This window comes from Erythranthe guttata, chromosome 8 (genome assembly GCF_056151865.1).
Source record: "Erythranthe guttata isolate IM_541 chromosome 8, IM_541, whole genome shotgun sequence".
NCBI classification, from domain to species: Eukaryota; Viridiplantae; Streptophyta; class Magnoliopsida; order Lamiales; family Phrymaceae; genus Erythranthe; species Erythranthe guttata.
Window position 1 is genome coordinate 1,583,801 of NC_142540.1, and position 17,432 is coordinate 1,601,232.

The 17,432-nt window shown below is 34.6% G+C and overlaps 1 protein-coding gene and 3 long non-coding RNA genes across 4 annotated transcripts; 2 read left to right on the top strand and 2 right to left on the bottom strand.

Annotated features, from left to right (window-relative positions):
* Positions 1-481: 481 nt before the first annotated feature.
* On the top strand, positions 482-3,934 carry LOC148768278 (uncharacterized). The gene is made up of 2 exons (XR_016033041.1): positions 482-613; positions 2,729-3,934. It is a non-coding gene; the product is annotated as an uncharacterized LOC148768278 (long non-coding RNA).
* A 1,138-nt stretch (positions 3,935-5,072) lies between these two features.
* Positions 5,073-8,760, bottom strand: LOC105971367 (protein LONGIFOLIA 1). The gene is made up of 6 exons (XM_012996216.2): positions 8,660-8,760; positions 8,152-8,438; positions 7,874-7,920; positions 6,320-7,792; positions 6,081-6,231; positions 5,073-5,986 (listed from the first exon to the last, which is right to left on the bottom strand). Exons 2-6 carry the CDS (start codon positions 8,288-8,290, stop codon positions 5,220-5,222), a joined length of 2,577 nt encoding a protein of 858 aa, XP_012851670.2. The 5' UTR covers positions 8,291-8,438; positions 8,660-8,760; the 3' UTR covers positions 5,073-5,219.
* LOC148768279 (uncharacterized) lies at positions 7,660-8,704 on the top strand. Its single transcript, XR_016033042.1, has 2 exons — positions 7,660-7,800; positions 8,097-8,704. It is a non-coding gene; the product is annotated as an uncharacterized LOC148768279 (long non-coding RNA).
* A 6,965-nt stretch (positions 8,761-15,725) lies between the features above and the next one.
* On the bottom strand, positions 15,726-17,028 carry LOC105971423 (uncharacterized). The gene is made up of 2 exons (XR_016033043.1): positions 16,805-17,028; positions 15,726-16,094 (listed from the first exon to the last, which is right to left on the bottom strand). It is a non-coding gene; the product is annotated as an uncharacterized LOC105971423 (long non-coding RNA).
* Between the last annotated feature and the right edge of the window lie 404 nt (positions 17,029-17,432).

Below are 17,432 nucleotides of genomic sequence, written 5' to 3' on the forward strand. Positions count from 1 at the left end.
ACACCATCCTCAGCTGATCTAATCTCTAGAACATTCTTCAGCCCATTAACCACATCAGCCCATTCTCTAAAATCTGGCCCAATTCCCTTCTTTCAGCCCAGCACAAATCCCATCTCCAAAACGTCGTCGTTTCATCTTCAGCCATTCCTTCTCTTCGTCTTCTTCAATCAATTCAAACGCAAGTAAATATTATTAATAATTCATAATCACTTTTAGAAATCAGGAAATAATTAATTAGTGAGATTATCTATAATTCTCGAGCCCATGCCTTTCAATCAGATTAGGATGAAAGCAATTGATTAATATTTTCCAGTTTCCAGCTCGAGAAAAAACCCTAGCCCCAATACACCAGCAAGGTGACGTCAGCAAATCATCGGCGCAGTACTATAAATACACGTATAAACTTTACCGACAAACACATCTTCAGGCAGAGCAATTAATCATGATTTCAGTCACTTAATTCAGACAATTTCAGGTTTGTTGTTCCTTTTGTGTTCTTCGTAGTTTGTTTTTTTGTTTTTCCCCAATTTTTTTTAGCTTATATTCGCATTTGCTTATTGATCAATGTTTATGTTGCAATCGGAGCTTAATTATGACCGTTGATCAATGAACGGTTAGTTTGTATTAATCCATGGTTGTTAATTATTTTTTTCATGAAGAATAATTAATTGCTATCATGCATTTACTACAATTGTTGGAGACACATGAACTTGCATGAGTATTTTTTTCGTTTAAAAAAATTTAATCGTTTCATCCCGTTGCTTTGCTTACAAATGGTAGTTACTCGTGCATATTAATTTCGTAAGCAATGGGAGCGAACACGTGGAATAAAAATTCCATGTAAGTGAAGGTTGCATTTTAGGGAACAATGTAAAATTATGCGTATTGAACATTAATAGTGTTATAAAGAGAACATAGAGCATGAAATTGAGCAAAAGGGGAGAAAAAACGAATCTTTTTCGATAATCTACCACCAACTTCATTGAGTTGTCCTGGTTGTGACTCGTTAGATACTAAGTTTCAATATTATAAACCTTCATACTTTTGCATGATGTGCATAAGGTAGTGGATTATGGGCGGAAACTTAACGAATGTCCTTCGGGGAGTGTGTGCAATAGAAACTCTCGTCTTCAAGATTTTAATGCCTCCACATGTATTTACATAGTTGTTTAAGTTATGGTGAAAGATAATACGGAAACGTTGAGGCTTTTTGTAAAGCATGGGGCGGAGATTCACATATATACAGAGTTAACATTCCAAATTCTTAATCGAGTAATCCAGTTTCCGAATTCTCATTCATTATATCCATCCTTTTAAATTTTCAAAATTTTATTTCCACATTATCATCTTTTTTTTTTTTTTTTTAACCCTCAAAAGTATACAATTTTTTTCTTTAACATCCTAGGCTTACCGCCGTAGTTGGGGTAATTACTGTTTTTTTCCTGTAAAAAAACAATTTACCGGTGGTAAATCAAAATTTGGAACCCGTACGTACCAGTGACTATTAAAATAATAATTTTAAAAAAGAAAAAGACATTTATGCACCTAAATTTTACATAATAGGTACGATGATTTGCAGTTTGATTTATTAATTTGCCATGAATTTTGAACCACAAAACATTAGTGATGCGTAATCTAATTTATTTACTTTTTTTCATTTTTTTAACTTGGAACCATATTTTAACTTATAATGGTCAACAAGTGAATTTTGTGAATACCAAACTTAAAAAAGATAAAATAGATTACCAGAATCATGGGTAGAAAAATCAGACGAAGATTTGATAAATAATATTAAATCGAAAATAAATTTTACAACCAAATTCCCCACGGAAAAAATTATGCATTCATTACTTATGATGAGCCATAATCCGGAATATTAAGCCACTGATCTACATCCACAAAACTTGCATCCATTTCCGTGTTGGTGTCGGTTGTTGTACCGATAATGTTGTTCCCCGGACAAGAATTTGATGTAGATGATCCAAAATTAGTCATGACATCTTGAGACAAAGAGTTTGTAGGCCAGGTTGGTTGAACCAAACTATTGTCATACAAACTAGGAGCTGCATTGTTGACTCGATTATTAGTTTGGTAAGACTCAACAAACTGGGGGATTTGTTGTTGAGGTAAAGCATATTGTGATGTCATGGACTGAATATTCCAATCGTTCGGAATTGCCGCATTGGCATTACCACCACTGCCGAATTGATATCCAGCATTCAGATTGTAATTAATACCATCTGACTGGATCAAAGATTGTATAGCATCCCAACAAGAGATCTCGTCATTGTAATAATACGAGCTCAATTGAGGTGCTATTGTAGGCACGTGTCTGATTGGTTGGTTCATGGTTGTATACAAATTTTGAGGAACCATGGTTGTCAGAGGCGTAAGCGATTGTAAGTATTGTGGGTGTGGGTGTCGGTGTGGGTGTGGATTGGCATTTCTTGAAGACGAGGCTCTTGTTCTTCTATTGTTTCTAGGTCTACCCCCGATGGGGATATTCCTTAAGGTTCCGCCTACAGTCCAGTGCCGTTTGCAAGTCCTGCAATAGTGTCTGGGTTGTTCGCGGTCGTTATTGTTGTAGTAGCGAAAATTAGTATCTAGCGAGTTGCAACGAGGGCATCTCTTAGGAGTTGGTGGTGGTGGTTGTTGCTCCATTTCTTGCTATGTGTTTCTTGCGTTTGTGTGTGTGTGTGTTTCTAATTTCTCTATTGGATGTTCTCAGCTATGTGTGTGTGTTCTGACGTTAATCGATATGCTTATTTATATACACGGAAAAGGGTTAAAAGTAGCGGCATTTACGGACGAGGTAATCTCGGGTGTAATCAATGTAAATATTGTAATAAAATTTTGTGGATGCGTGTAGATAAGGGAAAGAAACCGCACGGATGTGGATGCATTAAAAGGGTAGAGATTTTGAGACAATCTAGTCTGGCATTAGAGATAAGTTCGTCGGTTTGACGTTTTTTGCCATGGATTATGAAAATTAATTGTATACGGCCCAAATTACTGTGATTTATTTTCATTTTGTGCCATGTGAATACGAGTGTGAAATCTTATGCTAGAGCGTGCTGTAATTCGTAATACAAATTCGTAATACATAAACTAGATCTCAAGTAGTAATACATCTTTTTCATGTTATTTTTAAAATATTATCTTAATTTTATTACGAGTTGGTATATCTGCGTTTCATAGAGTCACATATTTGTGCCTCTGCACTTATTTGCATGTTATGCATAACTTAGTTATTAAGGCAGCTCATTATAGAAGCTGCAGTGTTTATACAGTGAAGAATGTGTTGAGGTGTAATGGTGGAGATTTTACATTTAGATTCCCATACAGTTAACTTGAACGAATGTAGCGTGAAAAGTCTATAATCGGTAAAAGATTGTAGTTGCATCCATTTATATTGTGTCTCCAAATAACATAACTATGAAGAGATCTTAGATAACATTTGACATTAAATCGAAATGTATTGTTTATACCGTTCTTAAATACGTTTATCGTTGGATATCTAGTGCGAATTTTCTGTCGTTTCTTCCATTTGTTTCGTTTCAGGTAACTCTGGAAAATAATGTGTGCACGCTTCTTTATCGTTGTCAAATTATTTATTAGGTAATTTTGTTGGGGGCAAATGTGTGTTTGATTGCCTTTCTTATTAGTCCTACCGTTCGTTATTCGAAAATCAAGAATTGATTTGTTTTTTATCTGCATCAGGAAAAAAAATTAGCCACGAAAAACAGAGAGATGCTTGATTTTCTTGCTAGCTATTAAAACAAATCATGTATACAGTTAAACCTCCATAAATTTGACTATCAAAATTATATTAATTTAGCGAAATATTAAATTATCGAACTAATAATTAACACATTTACTACTGAGCCGGTACCGGGACAAATTATTGTTTAATTGAGATTTATTGCTTTATCAAGGTTCAACTGTATTACGATAGAACATTTTGATTTTTATCTGATATTCATATTTTTTTTGTTATGTTTCTTCAATCCTCAATTGAAATGATCAAAAATACTTGTTTATGCTGAATATCTGTCATACAAGATGAAATTAGAGAGTCACAGTTAATGCATACAAAATTAGACGATACAAAAAAAATATTATTTTATGTAGTGTTTAATATATTATTATTATTAGGGTAAATTACAAACACCCCCCTGAGGTATGGTTAAATTACAAAAACACCCCTCTTGTTTGGATAATTACAACCACCCCCTCAACTCCTCAAATTTAGTGGAATCTTCGAGATTATACGGAATATTATCACTTTTGTACCCGTTTTATCCCATTCAAACTCTACATAATGAACCAAGATGATTATAATATGTGATTTTTAACTTGTATATATCAGTTTGTGGTGCATCGGAAACTGTATTTTTACGCAAAACGAGTACAAACTAGAGCACATTTCGCGGAATCTAGATGATTATGTTGAATTTGGCAACATAAGGGTGGAGGTGTAAGAAAAAATCATAGTTGAGGGGTAGATGTAATTATCCAAACAAGAGGGGGTTTGTGTAATTTGACCATACCTCAGGGGGGTGTTTGTAATTTACCCTTATTATTATTAAATTCTTGAGCTAAAAATAATGTATTATTACATTTTCATAATAATTATTGGGCTTTTTTCCTCGTGTATAAATAAACTCGGCCTCAGTATCACAAAATTATCCATTACTAGGCCCAGCCCAGTTCATTGAATCTTGGTCCGTACTTATCGCTGCAAATTTTTCCGACGCAGAAGAAAAAGAATCGCCCGATATAAACACGTGCATAATTGTATAAATTATTTTCCCGCCCAAAAGTAGTACTACTGTTTCAATCCGGCGGCAATCGGCGATGCTGGGACAGCAGCAGTGAGCAGAGGCAGCATATTCCGATTAGAGCAGTCAGCGGCGGCGTGCGGCGGTCTCGTCAATCCGCCCACCAACACACTGTGAGTCTGTGACGATCTCTCCTTCTCACCTCTAGGGTTTGTTTTTTGCCCTAATTAAATGTTTGATGGACTTAAAACAGCGCGTGAAAGACACAGTTACGCAGATTATGTGAATTGCTTCGTTCTCAATTCTAAATTAGTTATGTTATATATTGCTCTATGTACACGTTTCATCTTACATTGTATTTTACATACCAAGCTATGAATAATCATACATACGCAATAACAAATAGGCAGGCTAAATAAAAAAAAAAAAAACCAAATACTACTTGCTAAAAAGTTTCCTGCAATGCCTCTTCGGCCAATCATGAACACCCATAACTTCACCCGTAACAACCTCGTTGATCATGTCTTTGAATATCAGCCTTTCGATGTCCAATACCAGACCCGGTAACTCACCGCTGTAGTCCGCCCAATCTTCCGACTCGTACTTTATATCTGCATTCAATTGTCTGATCATTTCATCTTCCTCGTTATCGAGATCGCAATCTTGTACCGTGCAGAGACGGTCGATTTCCGAGTACACTTCTTTTAGCAGCCCCTGTGGGCTTGTTCTTTTCTTGACCATTGTAAACAATCTGCCCGAAGTGATTTTGCGAACCAGTATTTCGTCCACCATATCGAAAACGATCTTTCTTTCGATTTTCTTATTCGAATTCGTCTTGTCATTCTTTTCAATGTTTTCCTCTGTTTGTTCGAGTACATGGAACATATCAGGGTTGATCAGATGGTTTGATGAAAGGAGCTTATCGGATGTTGAGATGAAACTCGAGTCTTTGAGGAGTCCCGATGTTAGTAGTATCTTGTTTATGTATCTGTGGTTTGGGTTGAGGCTCACTTGTGCTATTGCGTTTTGATTTGCAGAGGTTTCGTCGGGTTCAGTGTCCAATAATGGAAGCTCGTGGGCAAAGTTTTTCGCGTTTTCTAACTTCAGATTGTAACTGCTGCCGTTATTGGATCTTTTGCAGTTGGTTAAACGAGTTAGATTCCTAAGATGCCATTCTGCTTCGTCAAGATTAGGACTCTCATCTTCTGTTCAATTCGAGACAAACCAAAGAAAATATCAGTCGCAATTTTTGAGAATACGGATTTAATTTTTCAACTCATTAATTTTTGAGAATAATACCTCGAAAAGCTGATGATATCTTCTTTATTGGAGACGGTGAATCTTCGGAGTAAAATGTATCATCAAGAACTGATATTGGACTCGGCTGTTCCAAAATGGTTACCGCAATTCGAACTGCTGGCATGTTTTCTCTAGTAGTCGGCACAGAATTCTGAAGGCACAAAAGCAAACCTGTCAGCTAATGAAACACCGCTACGCAATCACTGTTATAGCATAGAATACTCGATTTTTAAACATACCTCTTTTCGTCCAGCACTCGTCACCTCTGTTTCTGTCTGTGAGAATAGGCTGTTGTTGCTTTCTGATTTTACAGAAGCTGTGTCGCCGTGGCAACTCGAGTATCTCGTCTCACTACTAAGATCACTTAATTGGTCATCACTTAACTGCCTGTCCTTTACTTTTACTCTGTGTTTGCTGTTCTGTTGATCCTTTTCAGTAATTTTCTTATTGCAGTGCTTCTTGGCCCGGCCCGAGTCTGATGACGGGGTGGTCGGACGGGATTGTTCTTCTATCTTGAGTAGCTTCTGTTGTAATCTTGAACTCCTTATTTGAGGTGTTCTATCTGATTCTCCGTTTCTCCAAGTATACTTCTTGTCGGCAGAAGGAAGATTCTGAAAATTGGGTTCTTTTTGAATACTTCTCTTTTGTGTGAGATCGTTCGCCTTTTTCCTGTGAGCTGAATTTTCGACCCGATTGGTAACTGGAAATTTGACTGTGTCCATCACTTTGGCTGGTTTTATGATCGTAGCAGAAGAGCTTTTTAATTGGTTTTCCAAATGCGTTCTTGTTTTCTGCATCGATTCGAGTATCTGCTTAAGAGCTCTAAGATCTTTTCCCGATCTTTTGAATTCGAGCTCCGTTATCCTCTTCTCGATTTGACCGTAGACCGAAGAAGATTGATGTGGGGTGGTACTCATCGGAGGTCTCTTACTGTGCGAAGACTTTTTCGGAGAATCTTGTTGACTCCATGGAGCTGGTTCGATTGGAAACCTCGTACACGCAGTTGGTTTTCTTGGCGATGCTGATGTGGCACTACTTTGTGAAACACGTGGGGAATATGCTTCTTCTTTGGGGCTCGGCTTTTTCGAGGGAGTTCTACTCTCTTCTGAGGAAATTGTATCGGGGAAAATCTCCAAGCCCATTAGCTTCGCCACAACACTTGAAGTTCGATTATGGATCCCAGATTCTTGATTAAATGAAAAATTCAATCTCGACTCCATAGACGAACACTTCATCGAACTCGCTTTGCTGTCCAACGAAAATCTCGGCAGTTCTTTTTGCTTCATGGCCGACTTATACCCCTCCCGAGATTCTCTCCCATCGTAAGAGAAACGTGGGAGCGCCAGCCTGTCATCATCTTTGGGCTGCTTTACCGATTTGGGCTGTGGGGAGGGCCTTGGCGAGTCGATGTGCTTCATTACGACGCCTCGTTGTTCGTTGTTGGACGTGGATTTGATGGGAAGGACTCGGGCTTCTCTGTGCATTGACTCCTTCACTACATCTCGAAATGGCTGTTTCTGTTCTTTTGCGATTTGCTGAAATGGGGTTTCGGAAATGTTGATCTGTCTGAGCGAGAGTGATTCGGTTTGAGCTACTAATCTGTTGAAATCGAGTGACGAGAATGTGGACGAACACGACGAAGATGAGTAGGACGCGCGGGATGATTCGGTGGAGATTCTCGGTTTCTCCTTGTGCACATCAGTTCCCTTTTCCTGTGAATGTAAGTCATTTCATTTTAAGAACCAATCTTCCAAGAATGTAGTAAACAGATAGGAAGATGCACTGAGTCTTACCGTGAAACCTTTCGTTCCGAGTTGAGGCTCGAGTTGGTGTTGTGGACCTTGAAAAAAAAACATACCAGTCTTAGTAAAACTGTTCTACACAAAATCTGTTGCAGATTACATTTTTTTTAATTTTTTTTTAATTTTTTTTTTAATTTTTTAATTTGAAGGATCTGAATTCAAATATTTGAAATTTTCATTATAAGCCTAGAAAAAATGGAAATTTTTGTTGTAGAAAATGTATTTCTTGGCTGCTTAATTGAAGAATCGAGGCTTAAAGGAAAAAATACCTTGAAGCAGCCTTTTTTGGCTATGGCTGCTAATACGACGGCCGGTGAGGAAATGGTGACGGTCGAAGAGTTGGAATATTCCATTCATGCATCCAATCTGCTTACGCAGATCCCGTTTCTCGTCTGTCAGAGAAGACATTGTCTTTGCAGGTTATCTCTGTTTCTTTCCTTAATACCAAAAACAGAGTAAAATTAAAAATAGTGCTCTCTTTTCTTGATTTCTTCTTTAATGATTTCTTGTTGCTCCAATTTATTTGCAGGTGTTCCTTTAAGCACAAGAAAGCAACCTGGTTCAACAAATTCAAAAGATTATCAGATCATCATACATGCAGAGGTAAGTTTCTAACCTACGATGTACAGACACGGCAATACGGCATTTCCAAAAAACTAGGATATTAAGTCTTGTCTAATTATTCGGGTTTGCGGCAACTACTGCGAAAAAAAGAAGAAGAAAAAAGTACACAGAACAGAATACAGTAGAAAGTAGAAACAGAGCAAACACACTTACATTCAAATGATTGTTTGATGAAATAAAGGCAACTCCTTTTAAAAAGATTCAAGAAGTGGTGTGTATTGCTTTTGGGTTCTCTTGAAAAAAATAGCAGGGAAACAAGTTTTAGAGGGAAATGAAATATTTATAAAGGGAAGTACTTAATTATTTTATTAATATTTTTTTTTAATATAAATAGAATAATCTTCTTACAAAATCCATGTGGACAATGTAATGTGGGTGGTGGGTCTATGGCTATGGTGGGAAGGACCTCTCTATATAGGCATGTGGGCTCTGTCAGGTAATATATGAAAGTGGATTTGTGCACTGGCACTCCCTTTTGAGACTAAACCTTTTTTCAAACCAACTCTTTTTTTTCTTTCCAATCATCCATCAAGCATACATTATATATATATATATATATCTTTTTTTTCCGAATTAAGTAGTTTATTTACATCTTAATTGACTTGGATTTTTTTCACAATTTGGATTCATTATTGCTAACTATTTCGATTTCTGTACTTTTATTTGAGGTTTATTGGGTTTTCGGATTTTCGGGTTTGTCTGGTTTCAGTTCCATTGATAAGGGGATTCGAACTTGGGTCAATTGACGCAAGTTCGTTTGCCTCCAATTGCTAGGTCATCCCTTGCGGGACCTTTAATTTGATTTCTCTTTCATGTGTATATGTAATACTGTCAGCTAGCTATATACCGAGTTTGGATAGACTTGGTTAATCTTGATATTACAAGGGTAGTTTTCGGAAATGTTTTTTAAAATTAAAATCGGAAAAAAAAAAAAACAGAAACTGGGATTTTGTGGATTTGAAATCGGGAATTTTCGGATCGAAATTTACGGAATAGTTTACACCACGAATCCAATCGAAACGAGGCCTGTGTGTACTTACGTACATACATTCAATTCTTGGAAAGATTTAACTGGTGTTGGCTTTGAGGAACTGTCTTATTTTCATTTCCCATTGTGGTAAAAAGGCAAGAGTGGTTAATGGTGAAGTCACTCTCTAATGCTATTTATCATGTTTAAAGTTGAACATCATCAGCTGGCTGTAATAAATTTTGGGGTTTTGCCAAATTTATTATTTGGTAGTTGAAATTTAATCTGCTGTCTTTCATTACACCTGCTGCCATAGAAAAAAAAAATTAGCAGTTTCTGTACAATGTTGTTGAAACTATTCAATGCTTCATTTTTATGTTTTTTTTTTTGGTTTTTTTTTTTTTTTTTTGCCCTTTAGGTAGAGCCTTGAGTTTACTTAGTTTTCAGATAATGTTTCAAATTTGAGGGGTTCTTTCGTATGAAAATATATAGTTGAGGGGTGATTGTAGTTACCCATTTTCTTGTAATTTAACCTTAGCTCAAGGGGAGGCCATAATTTGCCCGTCAATTCGTCGACGAAAATAATTTTCACCGGCCAAAAGAGGGAAAATATAAGCCATTTAATTTTTTTAATATACTTCCCAGACCTTTTTCTTGAATTTTGGCATCTACTGTCTGCAAGATCTGTGTCAGTTCAGGTAATAAATTGGCATTTTTTTTTAACATATGATCAAAAAAACAATACAATCATACGTGGCAATTTTTTTTCTTACAATTCGAATTAAATTCATATTTTTATGTGTTTTGAATGGACGGTGGATGGTGCACCCGGGCAGAGAGGAACGAACGAGATGAACCCTCGACAAGACTCGTACCTAACTATAAACGCGTACCACTAATAACGAAATTCTTTCTTATCACAAAAAGAAAGAAGATTCAAAACTAATAATGTATGTTCTTTAGTAGATGAAAAAAATGTATGATTAATTAGATGAAATGTGTATTATTGCAATTGTATTTGTGGAATATTATAGAAAACATGGATAGAGACTTATAATCAGAATTGAAGGAATAGATGATAAGGAAATAGCTGTTTTTTGCTTGCAATTTTGTACAGATTATGTGACATTAGGGTTCCCCACATCATCAAATATTGACAAGAATTGTCTACCTCTTACCCTTCACTAATTTAATGCCTTTGTGCCTTTGTCTTTCTTTTATTTTTAATTTCTCTCACGCTTGTGATAATTACGTTTCTTTACCCTTTATGTATATACATTGGCGATGTCGGGAATTTTTGTGAGGGTGGGCTTTAAGCTAATACCAAAGCGAATCGCAAAAGCTAAATCGCTACGAAAATTCAAGAAACGTGAATATCAAGTCGATTATCAAAATTACACAATCGACTTTTAGTTGATATTCAATCTGGAAATTAAGATGATAGGGATGATAGAGAAAGACGTCAAGTTGAACTTAATCGATCGCCGGTCGAGTTCGATTGCTGTTGGGTGGCAATTTTCAGCAAGCAATGGTTGTAGACCGCTAACTATACGAGAGAACAAAAACAGAATTAAGTTTTTTTTATTTTTTTCAGAGAGAACGAAGTTGGAAAATAGAAGATGAGAGCAAGTTAGACCTAAGATGACTTTGAAAATATATGGGGGGGGGGGGGTTGGGTTCGGGCTTCAATCACCCTACCCATCGGGTGGACTCGCCCCCGCATATATAAGTATATATCTTCAATTATACGAGTTGTGATTGTTTTAGTTAATTTTTGGAGTCATTACTTGCGATTTTTAGTGCTAAATTTGCAATTTTGCACCTTTGATGGAGTTGACAGCCTAACAAGAAACTGCTGTATAACATGGGAGGCACATTCTTTAGTAAGGCAAAATGTGTTATTATTTGCCAATAAATTGCATTTAAGGATAGTTTCTCTTTTTCTCCAGCTAATAATTTTTGGGTTTTTTTGCTAAACTCTAACTCCACTTTATCAAAGAATAAATGTCACTTTTTTTTTACCCTAATGGTTGCCTAATTTGTTGAGAGTTTGATAATATTTGCTAATACTTTATACGTCCGGTTTTACCGATTATTTTACCGAGTACAGATTTACACAGTGCACTTTAAATGATAGAAGCCATAAAAGAAAAATAAAATAAAATAAAATAAATACTTGTCTACTAAGCTAAAAATATCTATAGCTTTGATCCTATCCCTATATATAATTTGTATAAAAGGGGATGTAATGAGATATGGGGGCAAGTTGCATAGCTCTTGAAGAACATGGGATGTAGTTACCAAGAAGATCCTCATTTACTTCTCATGTATAATATATATATATATATTAATATAATATATATTTATCTAGAGTCTATAATTGTGTGCAGGTTTCAAGTATACAAACTGTCTAATCAAATTCCCATGTGTAATTTTCAATTTACTTGACTTTCAATAACCTAATAATAGAAAAATTGAATGAAATTGATGGTTTTCATATGTGATCACGTGGATAAAGTAAAATGTTAATAATTAATAAAAATAAAAAAGAAGAAATAATAATAAAGAAATTAAAAAGAAATCCCATGAGGGTTGCCTCAAATTGTTAAGGCAAGAACCAACTAATCAATCTTAATCAATCTTAATCAATCCTATACCTAATACTATGTTCCAAGAAACTCTCTTACCCCATTAGTCCAACATGATTGTCACATGACCCCCTCTCCCCACACACCCCCCACCAAATCAACCATTAGCATGGCTTTGATTAATTGTTTTCTTTGAGTTAGTTAAATTTGGGTCATGTCCTAATTCTTTATTATTAGTATCTTTTCAAATTCTTATCTATAATTTTATTGGTACACTTGGTTGGTTCATTTTTGTTTCATTGAACCAAATCATGGGTCGGTAGGCAGGAGCGGACTTAAACGTGGATGCGGGGCAGGGGTTCTCTTCCCGCTCCAATTTTTTCTTTTTCTCTTTCGTGTAACGTTTTTATTATTATTTTTATTTGTCATTTATCAATTATGGATTTTGGCCTCCTCCTTCCAAATTTTCAATTTTATACACTTTTAATCAATAAATTAATTAAAAAATCTTCTCTTAAATCATTCTCATATTTTTGTCTCTAAGAAAAACTCCCTGGATCCGCTCCTCAGTAGGGCCGTAAGTGCAAACTGATTATAATAAATTACTTATCTTGTCTAATCATGTCACTTAAGTTATTTAATTAAGCTTATCAAGATTGAGGCGTTGTCTCGAGGGGGAAAAAGGCTAGATCATGTTCTATGAACATTGTTATATAAAAACATGAAGTTTGTCGTTGTCTATTTTTTTTTTAAATTACAATTTCCGTATTTTTAAATACAATGAAATCGAAATTAATTATTCACTTCTAAAAAAATTGTAATTTATTTTATAGTTCTTATTTCACTACTAATTTAGTCAACCATTCGAATTGTCATGTGCTTATTATTCATACTACATCTACAAAATAGTCAAATGTTATACACTAAAAAAATCACAACTGACACCTTACTCAATCTCGTGCAGAGCTAAAAAACGACGACTAATAAAAGAAGAAGAATTAGAATCGAAGGTGGTTGATTAGCAAGGAAAATTATTTATAAAAAAAGTACAAAAGAATAGATATGGAAAAAGTCAAGGGGCAATATGCAAAAAAAAAGAAAGTAGGAGAAATGATTGGATATATGAAATCAGAAATGCAGAAGTCATATTTAAATGCACATGCATAGCTGCTGCAGAACACTCCTCCTCGTCATTGTTTTCTGCACCTCTCATCCATTGGGATCTTAAAATCAACTAACACACACACACACACACACACACACACACACACACACACACCAAAAATAAATAATAAATAATAAATAATAAATAATAAATAATTTTTTAAACATTGTTGAATAAAATTTTGGCTTCGCTGTAAGCCGAGTATTTTTCTAATAATGATTGGTGATGGAAATATCCCTTTGGGATCCTGCAGATTCCCAAGATTCAAACAATTTATTTATTTTGACCATTTCAATTAATTAAAAAAAATGATGTTTTATTTGAGATGCGTAGCAGTTGGAGCAAATAAGCCCAAGTCAATTGACCAGGTTCGAATTCTTTTGTCAAATGTCGTTATAAGTTCATATTTGTCACTAATGATTAACCTAGTGTGGTTTACCGTCTCTCGTATAATTTGTAAACTATTATACGAGAATATAGGTTTACGATCAAATATATATATACTCCCTGCGTTCCTAAATAAGTGTCTCTTTTCATTTTTCATAGAGATTAAGAAACTCAATAAATATATCTTGATTTTAGAAAAATCATATAGAAATGACTAAAATAACCTTTATTATTTAATGATTTATAAGAGAAAAATAATGATTAGAGTTTCATTAATAATGTTAAAACAGAAAAAATGCATTTAATTCAGTATTGAAAATCTAAATTAACAGATAATATGAAACAAAAGTATTTTTAAAAACAGACAGTTATTATGGAAGTGGGAAAGTATATATTAAAAAAGAAAAACCCTTTGTAAAATTTTCTCAGGCCCATAATGTAGTGGTCTTAAATGTAGTAAAGAATATAAATAAGATGAAATGGGCTCAGAAAAATGAGGTCACTGTGCAGTTTGTGTCAATACCTACTTTCTGTACTAACAACAAGAAAATGACTATTCATAATCATGGCAAACCCACTAAAGTCATCATTTTTAGTAAATATAGTATATTGATAGCTAGTCGGTTGTATTGTAGGGTTGAAAAACTGACGGGTCTGATCGGAATTAGCATTTTCGAAGAAAAAAAATCAATTTTTTTTATAATGTGAAAATTTTATTTGAAAATCGGATGGAAAATGGAGGATATAATATATTTTAATCCTTTTATTCGTCTATGATATATAAGACGTATTGATGTTATGAGTGCAATTTTCGAAAAAAGAAATTAGAATATTTGAAATTAAAATGAATCTCTTATTTTATGTATCTCAATTTCAATTAAAAAAATGGAAATTAGAATTCGAAAATCGAAATAAAAAAAGTTGTTCCTGAATCGGAAATATTCAAATAAAAAACCATAAATTTTGGGAAAAAAAAAAAAATCCACCACTAGTTGTATAATGCGTAAAAGATAGAAAATAATTGTAGCTTGTATTCAAATAATTGAATTTCTATTTAAGATAAGTGGAAAAGAAACGAGAGAAACGTTGAAAATATTTATGAATTTGTGTAGAATAATGGCTTATAAAAAGTCCTTTACTACAGTTGACTTGTTGATGAATGTTCATCAATCAATCATCAAACTATTACCATGTGATGTATGTCTGCTTTTGGCCGGAGATGCCATTAATTATTTTCTTGAATAGTGAAAATGTAGTAAAAACGCACTTAATTACAAGTACGTTTATACAGTTTCAATATATAATTCTCCTACATAAATAAGATAAAAGGGACACGTGTCCAATTTTTGGCATTGGATAGAAACAAGTACACACTAATAATCTTCTTTATTTCATTTCATTGTCCCAACGATTTCGGTGTGACATTGCAATCAAACACTAGTAATAATTTATACTCATTTCATTACTACTGTTGCTGCTGACGTGGGTGGGGTTACTACCGCGTATACGCGCGTGCTTTGCTTAATCATTGTACTCGCGTTTTGCCTTCATTGCAGCAACTCTTCTTCATATTTAGATATTTGTTAGTTAGTTCTATTTAATGCTATTTATATATGATAATGTAGTTCTTTAGTTATTTTGTATTCAAGATTTGTGATTATACAATTCTAGTATGTAGTAACAATATCTTTCATGGAATTGTGTAATTTATATGATAATACGAATTCTAGTATTCGATTCTTGGATGAGTTAGCCCCGTATTCACACCGACGAGGATCGAAAATACACAAGTGACGAAAAAAAAGCGCATATTAACGCAAAAGTTATATCAATATCATGGTTTTAAACACGTGTAGCATCCAAAATTTTCCCACTTTAGTAACGAAAATCGGGAAACATCAGAATGCACAAGTGAGGAAAAAACACAAATTAACAATAATGCGAAAAATTACACCGATATCACAGTTTTAAACTCGTACAGTCTCTAAAAAAATCCCACTTTAGTAACGAGAATCTCGATTAAGGACAACATCACGTAATGAAACTAAAAGTTACGAAGTAGTACAAAATCAATAGGTTTGAGGATAGAGTAGAATACACAAGTGAACAACATTAACACAAAAAAATTGTTCCCATATCACGATTTAAAACTCGTATATACTCCAAAAAATTCCCAAATTAGCAACGAAAAAATCGATCGAGGACAACATTCGATCACATAACGAAACTAAAAGTTAGCAATTACTATAAAATTGAATATGTTCGAACACGATGTCATATCTAGGCAGTGGCACTGATTTTGTACAATGTAATACGCGTGGGGCCGACTTCGAGCTGCACATACATGGCACCGCACCATTGCGGCGAATCGGGTGTGGTTTCTTGGTTCACAATGCAGTGCCAGTATTGACCAAATACACGTTCGAATTGAGCCTGCATTTGTGCGGCAATTTCACCATCTGCATTGTACAATCTTGTGACCTTGCAATCAAGAAAAATCGAGACAAATGAGATAGAGATAATAAATACTAAATAGATTGCAAAATTAAACCAATATATATATATATATATATATATATATATATATATATATATATATATATATATATATATATATATATGCACTATTTTTATGATCATACAGAAATAACATGGCTTCTACAATAAGTGGATCTTGAACACTATAACTTAATTATACGATTTTACACCTTTCTGAAGTGACAATCGAAACATAATCATCGATTTTACAGTATTCATGTATATAAAAAAAACTAGAATTAACTGTAAATAAAAAAGATAATTCAGACATTCGTTTAAACAAGAGACGAAGGCTACACATTACATTACGGTAGGGTTAGGTTTTCGAAATTTGGATTACCAAACGCCTCAATCGCAGATTACGCCACAAAACAACGTGATCATATATACATTCAGAATATGACATTATTTAATTCAACATTAATAAAGCAGAGTACAATTCAATTCAACATTATTTTCTCGATTAATGACATAATTACGACAAATTAAACCGGGTTAGTGAAAATTCAGCAGTTGGCAAGAAATTTAGCTTCTATAATTCGAATAAGATATACTTAAATTCACGAAAAAAGTCGACATGTGAGAATTGCAACGGATAACAAAGAAAATCAGGAACGACAAAAAAAGTAGAAACAATATGATGGAGATAATACCTGGTGAGCCAATTCCATGGCATACCTCAGCATGCTGACATCCATATGTACACATCTCCTAACCATGATATCACTGATATCGATATGCGGCCGCGCCGTCGCTGGCGGCGGAGGGGATTTGGTTGAGGGCGCCGGAGAACTCATACTCGGTGGCGATGCGAGAGGAGGAGGGAGGGTTTCGAATTGGGATTTAATTTATTTCTCAATTTTAAGTTGGTTATTATATTTGAATTAATTAAACTTTTATTTGTTTTTGTTATTGATGGGCTTTTGTATCCGGGGTTCAGTCGGGTCGGGTCCAGCATCTACGGCCCATGGGCCCAGATCTGAAGACAAGCCTTTTATTCCATGGAAAATACAAGTCTGCCCCTACATACGAAATGTCCGGAATACCCCTGAGGATGATATTTTTTTTGTTGTTGGAATCAATTAAATAGCATATTCAATTAATGATGAAGAAAAATTCTCTTATCATATACAATTATATACTAATTGTGCGTTCACGAGTATATATAATGCATTCCTCTCACGCAAATAGACTATACTATAGTACAGAATAAATTTCTCTTAGGGCCCCGTTTGGCTAATCTTATTTTAAACAGCTGATCAAATTGTCGATTGATTACTT

Coding starts and splice junctions, on each gene's coding strand:
- LOC105971367 (XM_012996216.2), bottom strand. CDS start 8,290: ATGTCTTCTCTGACAGACGAGAAACGGGATCTGCGTAAGCAGATTGGA. Junction 7,921..8,151: donor CCAAAAAAGGCTGCTTCAAG/GTATTTTTTCCT, acceptor TTTTTTTTCAAG/GTCCACAACACCAACTCGAG. Junction 6,232..6,319: donor CGAGTGCTGGACGAAAAGAG/GTATGTTTAAAA, acceptor TTGTGCCTTCAG/AATTCTGTGCCGACTACTAG.